This window comes from Rutilus rutilus, assembly GCF_951802725.1.
Source record: "Rutilus rutilus genome assembly, chromosome: 10".
NCBI lineage: Eukaryota > Metazoa > Chordata > Actinopteri > Cypriniformes > Leuciscidae > Rutilus > Rutilus rutilus.
In genome coordinates this window covers 4729698-4742679 of record NC_140215.1, presented here as the reverse complement: position 1 = coordinate 4742679, position 12982 = coordinate 4729698, and the positions used below count along the sequence as shown (strand labels likewise).

General features: G+C 37.2%; 1 protein-coding gene across 2 annotated transcripts in view; it reads left to right on the top strand.

The window, feature by feature from the left end:
- Positions 1–12982, top strand: part of stk39 (serine threonine kinase 39) — a 90628-nt gene that overhangs the window by 56960 nt on the left and 20686 nt on the right. For both annotated transcript variants that reach the window (XM_084421956.1, XM_084421955.1), the window contains 2 exons: positions 492–548; positions 2092–2153. In XM_084421956.1, the coding sequence (XP_084278082.1) occupies positions 492–548; positions 2092–2153 (119 nt within the window). The remainder of the gene's footprint in view (positions 1–491; positions 549–2091; positions 2154–12982) is intronic.

The window sequence follows — 12982 nt, the reverse complement described above, 5'->3', positions numbered from 1 at the left end:
CAAAATTGTAATTAATTAAACTCAATTTCCCCTACGGCTAAAATCCTAGATAACTGTAAAGGCTGTAAATGTGAGCTCACAGATACATCAGGCTTGACTGACTATGTTTGCCTGTGAATAGATTTAATTAACGACTGAAGTATCGTTTGATCATTTAATTAAGAGTATCGAGGGATTGCGCTATTTGCCTAATAAACTACATATTAAATAATTAACAAGCGTGGCCCATTCGACCGTATTGGACAAATAGCAATTAAGCAGCACAAACACAGAACTTATTTCCTAATGTCTGTGTGTGCGTAGCGATCTTCCACTCATATTTTCTCCCACTGGATCACTAAATGTCATGACTTTTGGTTCAGGCTTTGAGGCTGTAGAAAACCCATTTCCCCAGCTGCTGAAAGAACTGTCCTTGAAGGGAATGAAAAGAAACAGTGAGGGGCGGAGAGATGTCTTTCTTCACTTCTAAGCACTCCATTTTTCTTCTGCAGGGAGAAGTGAATGCTAACAGTCTCCCGCTAGAGGACCTGTCCATTCAGCATCCCCAGGTGAGGGCTGACAGTGTTTCTGTGATGTGTGTTGATTCGGTGGCCCTGGTGCTGGTCTCTGGGCTGGCTGGACACGACCCTGGGGGCCGACCGGCCTTGAGGGAGCCTATTAAATGTAATATCTCAAATAAAAAGAGTGAGAGAGGAGACCTGCTGCAGCAACATGTGCAGAGTCTTTATCCCAAAACCTACTGTAGCAAGCCACCTGCGGAGCGAGCGTTTCAAGGCTTCATAGCTGCATTGCGGACACAAAGACTGTTTGAAATGGGAGCTTTTTGTTAAAGTCTCCAGCCATGTTGCATGCATCCTTTGTGAATAAAGCAATCCTATGATGCATTTCGTGTTATTTATATACTATTATAGTTTTTATCAGCTTTTATTTTATATTTTTAGTTTTCGTTTTAATTTTAGCTTGGTTTTTAGTCATTTTGTTTGTGCTTTTGTCATTTTTTTTTAAATTAGTTTTAGTTTTATTTCCAGTTAGTAATTTTAGTGCTTCAACTTTTAAGTTTTAGTTTTAGTTAGTAATAACCCCTGATGCATTGTGATAAAAATGTTGAATGAAGTGAGAGAAATGTTGATTTGCATCAATAACAATTATTCAGTTTAATCAAAATATTAAAAACATTTTTATGGCTAACGGTTCAAATTAAATACTTAAGTTAATTAAATTAATTCAATTTATTCTATTTTGTCTGAATAAATGAAAAATAAAACACTAAAAACTAAAAATTAATCATTTTAAAACGCTACAAGTGAATTTAGGCGTCTCAACATTGTAATGTACAGAATGAAAAATGGAAATTTGTAGTGAATTTTTATACATGTATAGTATGTATTGATATTTAAAATAAAATAAAAATCATTTTCAGGTTTCATTTTAATTTCAGTTAAATTTTTCAGTAATTTGCGTTTTACATTTGTATCATTTTTTTTATATATATATATATATTTTGCTTTATTTTTGTTTTGTTTGAGTTTGTCATTTATAGCGCTCCAACTTACATTTATTTAATTTTTATTTATTTAATTTGTATCATTTTAATACAATTTTCATCTAGTATTTCATCTATTTTATTTCTGCGTTATCAATTAATAAAAACATAATTTAATCGTTTTAGTTATAGTTTAGCTTTACAGTCAGTAACAACAGACATTTAGTGAGCATTAGATGACTTCAAAGGTAATCTAAATGTAAAAATATGCAATATTGGCCAGTATAAATACTCATCATCATTCATCAACTGTAATATTAAAACAAATTAAAAGATTTCTAAAAATGGCTAATAGCAGTTATGGTGATATATTGTGGATTCCTATTAAGCTGTTTTACCCAATATCTGTGTAGGTTTGACACTGTTACTCAACTAATATGGGTTGACTAGAGTCATTTTATTGCTTCACATCTCCAATATAACCCTGATATCTTCAAGACCTGTGTGTAATCACCAGCGTGTGTGTGGTGTAAAGATCTTTTAACCTCAACAATCAGAACACTAGCATTAGCAAGTAACTTACCATAATGTTTTGTGTTTCTGTCCAGGTTCAACCGTTGGATAAACCCTGGAGTGGTCAGGGAGCGGTCAACATGGTCCTGAGGTTAAGGTGAGCGAGCTCGTTGCTGTTTCTCCCTTTACCCTTCATACATATATTATCTGCAAAGAGTGTCTGTTTAAAGTGACCTAACAGCAGAGTGTGTATGTGCCGCTGGAAGAAGTGTGTGTCTCTTTTTAAACGATCTCTTTCACTCCATCGCTCGCCTCATGTTGAAGTGCATGGTGTTAATGCATTTCTTTCCTGGGTAAGCGTGGGAAGACGGCCTTTAACCCTGACCTCATGTTTGCATTCCCCTGCCTGAATTTGTGTTTGAAACCGTGCAAAAGAGAGACCACAATCTGTTCTCAGATCACGTCTATGGCCAGGAAAGCCGAAGTGAGTGTTTTTTTACGTAGTATTTAAGTATTTAAAGTCAGCATAAAACAGAAAACATTTTTCCTGAGTAAAGCAGCTTATCGAACAGGGAAAAACGTAGGCCGGGACTTGATTTTGTCCACCAGTCGTTGATTGGATGGTGAAAAGTGAATGTTATTGGCTTAACTGCAGTGTGGCCTTGCATACGTCAGCAGAGAGAAGTATAACAAGAACAAGATGAGATATCCATCCGTCCATCCATCCCATGGTGCAACACTTTTTACTCTGTTTAAATCCAGAAGAATCAGCACAGAAATTGTGAAAAACGTCCACAGAATGTGTGTGTGGTTCACAGGCATGCTCAGAACCAATCATTACATTGAAATCTTTCTGTCTTTCATCCAATTATCCTCAACAGCCTCAGTCTGGATTGACAGAGAATGAACCGTGTGAAGAGCTTTTTCAATTTTCAGCATTGAAACTTATAAACAACATTGATTCAGTGCCAAAAACGGGCGCCTAATCAAGCCTCACGGAAAGCTGAGTTTGAACCCTCATCACAGAGAGAGAGTGAGAGAGGTAAACAGATGCAGGAGAACAGAGATGAATGGCTCGCATCCATTTGCACAGTCAGGTCAGCAGCGAGAGCAGGTGTTCGGCTCATCAGAACGGATCAGGATAATGGCCAGGAAAGCGAGGGATAGACTTGTTTGCTAAATTATTTAAAATGACTTTAATTAACTCTGCAAATAGTTCTTGACGTAAATACACGCAAGTGAATCGATGAAGGCTGATCGCTGAAGCGGTCTCTTATGATTACTTATCCAAAGCGGATCTTGACCCAAGTTGATCTGAAAACTTGGCTCGATTGTGAAAGGGATTTCGGTAAGGTCTTTGTTTGGCTGTGTGAAAAGGTTGGATAACGCTTGAATAAATCTACAGACCCGGTGCGGTGGAAGTGTTTGCGTTAGATACCATCTGAATCCACGGATTAATGTGAAGTATGAAAGCGCTGAATTACAGCGGTCCAAACTATCACAATGCTGGCTTGTTTAGCACGGAAAGTTATTACGTTGGTTTCCTGATATTCTGATAGATTCCTTTGTTGAAATTGGAACGCGGTGCGAAATCTCCCGATCTCATCATGAGGTACACAGAGGCATGAGTCTATAAATCTGGGGTTTATTGGGATTCAGCCGGCGGACAGAAAAATGTCGGTGTTTGATAAGATAATAAGTGTTGTGTGGAGTGACTCGGAGAGAAGGGCGAGAGTGAGCGAGGAATTCTCAAGAGAGAGGATGGATTTCTAGATATTGCTCTGAATTTAGATCCTCTTCAGTTCGCCAGTGCGAGAGACGAAACCTGCGTGAGCAAAAACTCTGACTCTGAACTGTGATTGGATGAGCAGCGCTCACCTGTGATGCACAATCTGTGTTAAAGGGATAGTTCACCCAAAAAAATACAAAATTATGTCATCATTTAGGCTGCTCACCCTCAAGTTGTTCCAAACCCGAATGAGTTTTTTCTGTTGAACACACAAGATTTTTTGAAAAATGTTGGTAACCAGACAGATGTGGAACTACTTGTTATATTGACTAAATTTAAATGATAAAAGAATGTATTTTTTTACTCTCTATGTCATTCTAAACCATTCCAATGTTCCAGACTTTCTTTTCTTTGTGGAACACACACACAGTCACACACACACACACACACAAATATTTTTTTTTATTTTTGTCCATACAATGAAAGCCAATGGACTCTTTCAGAATATCATCTTTTGTGTTTCACAGTTGAAACATGACACAAAATCTCTCATGTTTCACAAAACACAAAGTCACACAGGTTTGGAATGGCATGAATTTTAATTTTGGGGTTGAACTATCCCTTTAAGAGAGTTCTGCTTTGTAACCTCACTGCAGTGAACGGCCTCTTGTGTCATATTGCTTTATTATACTGGCACATATTTATCTTTGTAGGTTTTGTTATTAGAAACACATAAACGCATGCAAACACAAAAAATAGAGATTAGAATGGACAATATTGTGTTTTTGATTTACTTTTGAATTCATGTCCATATATTATTCATATAAATAAGCCCCACAGACTATTTTCCCCCACATTCTCATTTGAGATAATGCTATAGTTTGTTTGAGAAAGTTTCTCTGCACAGAAGCTGTCCTCGCTCTCGTGTGTAATAGGGTCTGGGTTGATGTGATAACAGCATCCACTTGCTCCTCCCAACACTTCATTATAGAGCGCAAAACACACACACACACACACACACACACACACACACACACACACACACACACACACACACACACACACACACACACACACACACACACACACACACACACACACACAAACACTTCCATATGTTCCCTAGACCCCCTATCCAGTGCACAAAGCCCTTGCTCTCTAGAAACAGGCCAAGTGGAGAGAGAGCTCAGGCAGGTGTAATTATTCTAACCTTGACATGTTAATGAATGCTTAAGTCCAGCATTACTCTCTGTTCCTGCTGCTTGACTCTCAGCCCAGACTCATAGTTTTACACAGTACTGGATTTAATGATCCTGAGTTTCTTGAACTGAAGAAATGTTGAAGTAAACTTTAGTTTTTGCATCAAAACCCAGAAGTTAGTGGTCATTTAGGTTTTGTTTGTCATCCATCCATCCATCCATCCATCCATCCATCCATCCATCCATCCATCCATCCATCCATCCATCCATCCATCCATCCATCCATCCATCCATCCATCCATCCATCCATCCATCCATCCATCCATCCATCCATCCATCCATCCATCCATCCATCCATCCATCCATCCATCCATCCATCCATCGTCTTGACAAATGTTTCTTTTCTGGTTTTAATTAGGTATTTGAATTTCTCAAATTCATTTAAATTTCTGCTTTCATATTCGAATTGCGATTCTGCTTTCTGTTTGCTAGCTCAGTTCAGATCCAGTAACTGAATTAAAATTCACAAGGCGTTCTAAATTCAGTTCCGAATGGTGCATCACCCTGTTCAAACCAGTATTGGTGAAATTTCATGCATTTTTATGCTGATATTGCTACCACAGCAAAAGCTAGTTTGTTATTCAACACATAGACTTTTATGTAAAGTTAAATGTTATTATATATATGTTAACAAATTAAATCACTGTTGTGTACAGTAGCCGTCAAGTAGTTCTCAATTGAGTAAACATTGCTTCAGGTTTTTAAACTAATTAATCAAATGAGTATTGAAGAACCGGGAAATAAATGAGCAGTAAGTGGTTTTCTCTTTTCCATGTCGATTGTTGATGAATTAATATTAAAAATGAAATAAACAGCAGCAGATCTGTTAGGGTTCATTTACACTGCAGAGTCTAATGCTGAGATTAAATTCATCATTTATTTAAAGGAAGAAATCCTATCATTATTTACTCGCCCTCATGTCGTTCCAAACCTGTACTCTTTCCTCTGTGGAACACAAAAGAAGATATTTTGAACAATGTTTCATCATCAGATCAAACCGTTTTGGTTCCCAACGGCTTCCATTGTACGGTCAAAAAAGAATGGAAGTAAATGGGAAACGACTATCCCTTTAAATAACCATTTACATTAATATCTCACTAAGACAAGAGGTTTGAGAATGCACGCAAGCATCTGTATTTTCCGGGAAGCATGAGTGTTCAAATACATGGAACTGTTCGAAAGTCGGCACTTCATACTTCTGATACCGTAGCAAGATGATTACATTTCTTTTTGGTGTTTTAGTACCATCTACAACTTCCCTATTGAGTGCTGCAATTCCTCCCATGCATTTTTCTATTAGCGGTTAGGGTTAGGGTTAGGGTTAGGGTTAGGGTTAGGGTGTCTTCTCCTTTAACACCTCAGGTTGAGCTCAGACTTACTAAAGATAATGTCCACTCACTCCCAGTGGATGCGTTTTGGGTTTTATTTTCCTGTTAGAATAATTGTAAGCGATTTGACTCTCTTTGTAAGCAGTAGTGGATCTAAGATAATGGCACCGGGGGAGCGCTGAACCTCATGTGTGTAGTCTTCACACACATTTAATCAACTAGTGGTGTTGTTATCCGGCCTGCTGGCTGTGAAGGCATTGCTACTGTCGCTCTGGCTCAGCTCACGCTCAATGGTTTTAGCTGAGTCCTGTCAGCTCCCATTACCCAACAATGAGGCGTTTGGCCGATCATCTCTGACAGCTTTTGTGGCGGAATATGATACGGATTTGTCCTTGCCTCACGTCTTCGCTGGAGTCTTACTCAAAGCTCTTTACGCGCCGCCAGTGTGTAAAGAAGCTCCGGAAGCGTGAGGCTGCGTTTGATTTGAGGTCTCTTATGGAGGGTGAATTACATTTAACTGCGTTTCACAGTTGTGAATTCAGCGGGTTAGATTGTGTTTTTTCTGATAGACAGTCTAGTCCAGCACTTTTAAAGCGCTTTCAGGACTCGCATTAAGGCTTCAATGTAAATAGCATCACAAAGTTGCAAAGTTGCCTAAAGATATGTATATTAGGGGTTGGACGACTTTAAGTCGACATTTATGTGATAGTTGCTGATGATGTCATCAATGGACAAATAAGCCTGAACCTCGAACAGAGACTCGAACACGGATTGTCTTGTGCACAGCTATAGATTCTGATACAGCGCTACCCGTAAGGCTATTGCTCCTACAACAGCTTATTTTTATCAGTTCATTTGTCTTTGGGTCGTCGTATTTCTCACAGATTCTGCTAGTTTTTAATCAGATTCAGATAAATAATGCATTAGTGAGTGAATTATCTCTACTTGGAAGCATCTCTCTACTAATAGTGCAGCTGTGGGTTTTAATTACTAAGAAATATATGCTAGAACATTTCAGTTTCTAAGCTATTTTATTGATAAATCCCAGAACAGTGTTAACAATGCATTTATGCGCTACTGAATGTTTCTGTGTGCATGCAATCTGCATGCGTGCTTTACTGTCTGTATGTGTTTGAGTTACAATGCATTAGTTTATAACGCAATTAACTTAGGTGTACGATAAGCTGTTTATAACGTGCATTCACCCGATCAATTTTGAGCATCCAGATGGTATAATCAAACATATCTTGTGGAGCGCTCTCAGAGTATGCATTTCGTTGTCATTTTAACTGTTGGAAACGGAGAGTAAAAGTGGACTTCAAAGATTTCTTATCCTGTTGCGCCCTCTATAGGCCATGATCAACGACTAGTCGATGTCAAGCTTAAAGCATCACGGCGGAGCATTTAAGTCGACTAGTCTGTGCAACCTAATATGGGTTTGTAAGATTAATGTTTTTGAAAGAAGTCTCTTATGCTCACCTTATGCAGCCTTGCATATAGTTTTCCTCAACTACAACACACCGCTCTCTCATCCCTTCAATGCCTAAACTCCCCAAGCAAAACACAAACACGCCACTCAACTACATACAGTTGAGCCTAAACATATTTGAACAATTAAAAACGTCTCGGGGTGCTTTTAGAGGATGTATGAACAGTAAATATATTGTGCATCTATCAATTTTGGGGATTTTTGCTTCAAAAGTGCTTTATTTTCTTTAAAATAAATGCCACTTGGTTTGATATTTTTCTCATGCATCTTTAAGCAGGCTTGAAATATTATTAGTTTCAAATGACTGTTTGAATATATAGTCAAATGTAATTTATTCCTGTGATCAAAGCTGAATTTTCAGCATCATTACTCCAGTCTTCAGTGTCACATGATCCTTCAGAAATCATTCTAATATGATGATTTGCTGCTCAAGAAACATTTCTGATTATTATCAATGTTGAAAACAGTTGTGCTGCTTATCATACGTTTTTTTTTTTTCTCAGGATTCTTTGGTGAATAGAAAATAAAAAAACAGCATTTATTTGAAACGGGGAGATGCTGTGAAGGTGGATTTGGTTTAAAGCGCCAACTTTATGCACAATTTATCAGGAAAATTTTACAATTTGGCATGATTTGCATATTACACACTGAGTTTTTCCACACACTTGGATGTGTCTGTTTTTTCAACCGATTCATTATTGTAATTTAGGTTCATCTTTAGCAAACTCAGCTTGAAACCTTTTGATTTGTGAGTCTTAACATCCCAACCAGAGACTACCATCCCATTTATCAGACCAGACAAAACTGGACAGAGTGTAACCTCATTAGAGATGGACTTTGAATTAAATTAACTCCCTCAATTAAAGTCATACTCTAATTAGTTAGCAGCTCTTTAGAGGAAAATGAAGTGCACAGAGAGGGAAAAACGTAAATGGTTCTTTAGTTAATTGTTCTTGTTGTTGAGTGTAAACTAATGTTCCTAAACTTATTTGCTCTTAAAGGTGCACTAACTCTTTTTTTATATATATGTGGAGTACTTTTGAATAATATGTTTTAAATATTGTGCACTCACAAGACAAAAAAATGCTATTAGGTGTAAATACTTAAATGTGTACAATACAGCTTTGTTTTGATTTTGAAGTTTTCATTGATTTATTGGGTCACACCAGATTAGTGTCCAATTCTCACTAACTAACTATTAACTATGACTTTTGCCTCAATAAACTCCTAATTACTGCTTATTAATAGTTAGTAGGTAGTTGTTAAGTTTAGGTATTGGGTGATTAAGGGATGTACTGTAGAAAATGGTCATGCAGAATAAGGCATTAATATGTGCTTTATAAGTGCTAATAAACAGCCAATATCCTTGTAATATGCATGCTAATAAACAACTAGTTAATATTGAGAATTATACCCTAAACCGAAGAGTTACCTATTATTGTAATGGCGTTTGTTATGAAAATGTGCCTGATTATCATTTAAATAATGTCATAATGCAAAGTATCCTAAAATGCATCCATTTTCTTTAAGCAAATTATTATTTTTTTCCGGTATGATTTTGGGGCTGAAATATAACCCAGGCGTGTTCTTGCCGGTTTTTCTTGAATTTCCCCCTGTTTGTTTGGCTGTTTAGGTCTTTTGCAGTCAAGTGGTTATGTAGCGGACGTCTCCTGAGGGAAATGAGGGATATCAGATCAGATAGATGAGAACCAGAGGCCCCCGTGAGCAGAAAAGTGAGAAAACCGCAGCAGGGATCTGATTTTCTCTGGCCACAGGGTGAAAATATCACCTGGAGCCAGCAGGAGACACGTGTCAAGTACGAGGGCTCTCTGTGGCTCGAGATCGATTGGCTGGATAACGACGACAGGCCGAACAGGACGGCTATAACACAGCATCTCGAAGGCTGGCAGGCCACACTGTACACGCAGAGCATCTGTGTGTTTTTGGGAGTGTATTTTCGCAGTTTTCGCTGCTTTTAAGTGCGAGAGATTGACCTCCGAAAACTGTCAAAACATAACGACAGTGAGAAAATTGTCTCTGAGATGTCAGGTCTCAGCCGCTGGCGATGGCTGTGTCAAAATATCCAGCCGGGCAGGCAGAAGAACAAACACCCGCATTTCAGGCTAAAGACGCTGCAGGCGGTGGTGGCAGAAATTGTGCTTTTTTTTTTTAAGAGGCAATGTTTGTCCCCTAAAAACTTTTTTTTAAGCTTTTTTGGCAAGATCATGAAGCATATCTCATTGCATCTTCTTTTCTTTTTTGAAACTTGAACTCAAACTGGACGAAAACCAAAAGATAAAATGATTTATAACAAATGTATAATAACTATTACAACTGCTTCACATTGATACACTAACAACTTATTATATTATATTATATTATTATATATTATTTTTAAAATTAATTTATTGTATTTCTCTTCAAATTATGATACACTAACAACTAATATATTATATAATGTTATTTTAAAAAATATTTTTCTTCAAAATATGATACAGTAACAAGTAATATTCTATTAATTATATTCTGTTATATTATTTTTAAATGTTATTTATAGTATTTTTCTTCAAATTATGATACACTAACAACTATATGTTATAAATATTATATTATTCAATTTATATCTGTTATTTTTCTTATATTTATTTAGATTTCACCTCTGCATTCTGATTGGATGAGGCAAGTTTCAACGATATACTTACCTGATATGCAATATCATAATTGATCCTTTCCTACATTGCAATAAGTTAACAACTTCATCAACAATTAAATAATTATTTAAAATACTATTTTATTATTTTTAATAATTATTTACCGTTTTAATTGTTTTATCTTTTTATCTGATTGATCAATTTATCATGCAAACAATAAGGTATTTGTCTTTTTGTTGTTGTTCTGAAGTCTGTCCATCAACGATTTGTATTTTTTTTGCCAACAGTATATAATTACCTGATGTAAAGGCATGTTTAGTCCACATATACTCAATGATACTAATTTGATTTGTGTGTATTTAGCAAAAATATCTAAAACAACCCCTTGTTATTTTCTGATGCTAGTTAGAAAGCAATTGAATGATAATATCAAAGCCCTATATGGAAATTACAAAAGTTTTACATGGCATAGGAGGAATATATATATATATATATGAAAGCATTACAATCACTAACTAAAATCTGGTTTTATTCCGTCTGTCTGCTAAGATTACTTCACACCCCTACAGACTACTTTTTATTAGCTCCATAACGGATTTATCGCTGCCAGCATGATGGTTTTGCTTTTTAAAATCCTTTTTAGTCTTCAAGGTCCACCGTGCCATTGACAACCCACTATGCATCATAATGTGGGAGCGGCTATATAAACCTATTCAAATTGTTGTTCGTATATCCGCCTAGAGTAAGATCAGTTAAGTGACCTACTTGAGAGACGGAGGGGTGGAGAGCAACACCAGTGATGATTGCTGTCATTATAATCTAGTACTAGAGAAAATTAGGCTAATGCAAGTGTCAATCTGCTAAATAAGTCCACTGGGCTCAATAGCACAGCTGGAGCTCTGGAACAGCGGTTAAAGCAGGCGCCGAAGGAGCTCGCACACACAGCTTGGTAATATGGAGACTTCACCTTTCATAAAATCAACTTGTATATGTACAGTAAATGCATTATCAGGCCTTTTGATCAGAAGAAAAAAACATTATCAATGCACCATGTCCTAAACAGATGTGACATTGAACAAGGTGTAGTAGATGTTTGGATAACCAGGTACTGTGTGTGTGTGTGTGTATATATATATATATATATATATATATATATATTAGTGCTGGGCAACAATTAATCGCGGTTAATCGCATCCAAAATAAAAGTTTGTGTTTACATAATATATATGTGTGTGTACTGTGTATAATAATTTTGTATATTTAAATACACATGCATGGGGCTGTAGTCAAGACCACCTTTGTCGAGCCCAAGACCAGGACTAGTCGAGTCCAAGTCAAGACCAAGTCCAAAGACGTTCGAGTCCAAGACAAGACCGAGTCCAAAAAGGTTCGAGTCCGAGGCAAGACCGAGTCCAGAACAGGACAGGAAAAAAAAGTCTTATGCATGACATTATCAAGACAATCATTTTGGGTTATTATTTGTTGATCTAAAAGCAAAAACAGTGTCACAACACCCAGGATTTTTAAGTATAGATATTCCCCTTGATATCATATAATCTTCTAATCTAAAGAAAACAGAACGATGACATATGGTGATACCTCATAATAGCAGTGTTAGAACTGATATACAAACACCAACCTACTACTATTACCACTGCTAGGTACTAGTACTGAGCATTTGAGCAACTAAATGACAATAGCTTCACTCCAGTAAAATATATCTGTGATAATTTCTTCACGTTAAACCGAACTTTTATTTTGGCGGGTTTCTAAGCGTATCTGACGATGAAATGCTGAAGATGAACGTGTACTTGAGTATGTGTAGTACATGAACCTGCACTCATTTGCAGAGACTCGCTGAACAATCAGACTTTGATAGCAGTCTTTAATATTCACAGTCACTAGTCCATATAGCAATTTGATATTATAATCGGCAGTGAATAGACGGATCTGTTATTTCAGCTATGCGCCGGTATCGCAGTAAATAGTAGAAAATAAATAACATGCGCAGGTCATCATCTACGGAGGTTTCTGCGGAAGTCTTCGGGAAGCATACTACAATAATACGTTATTACTGGGAACATAATTTAAAAAACCTGGACTCGGTCGAGACCAAAAGCCATATTTGGCAAGACCAGTGGCCGAGACCGAGACAAGTCCGAGTCCGAATACCAGCGAGTCCGAGACAAGTCCGAGACCATACAAAAACGGTCTCGAGTCCGGACTCGAGTCCAAGACTGGACTTGAGTACTACAGCCCTGCACATGCATGTATATTTAAAGCTGCAGTCCATAGTTTTTCTTCTTTGTCGCCATCTCTGTTCTAAATCTGCAATTGCTGTTATTCGCGGAATCCGATGTTTTGAGGAGAATGTGCGGCTGTCAGTCGCCGCGCCGGTGTGGATACTGGCATTCGCAATCACAGATTCTGCTTTTTGAAAGTAAGACCAACATAAGAATTTTCACCGTAAAAATGTCATCTGAGCAAGTAACATCCACTTTTGCTCTGACTAACTAAGGGAAAAAAAGCA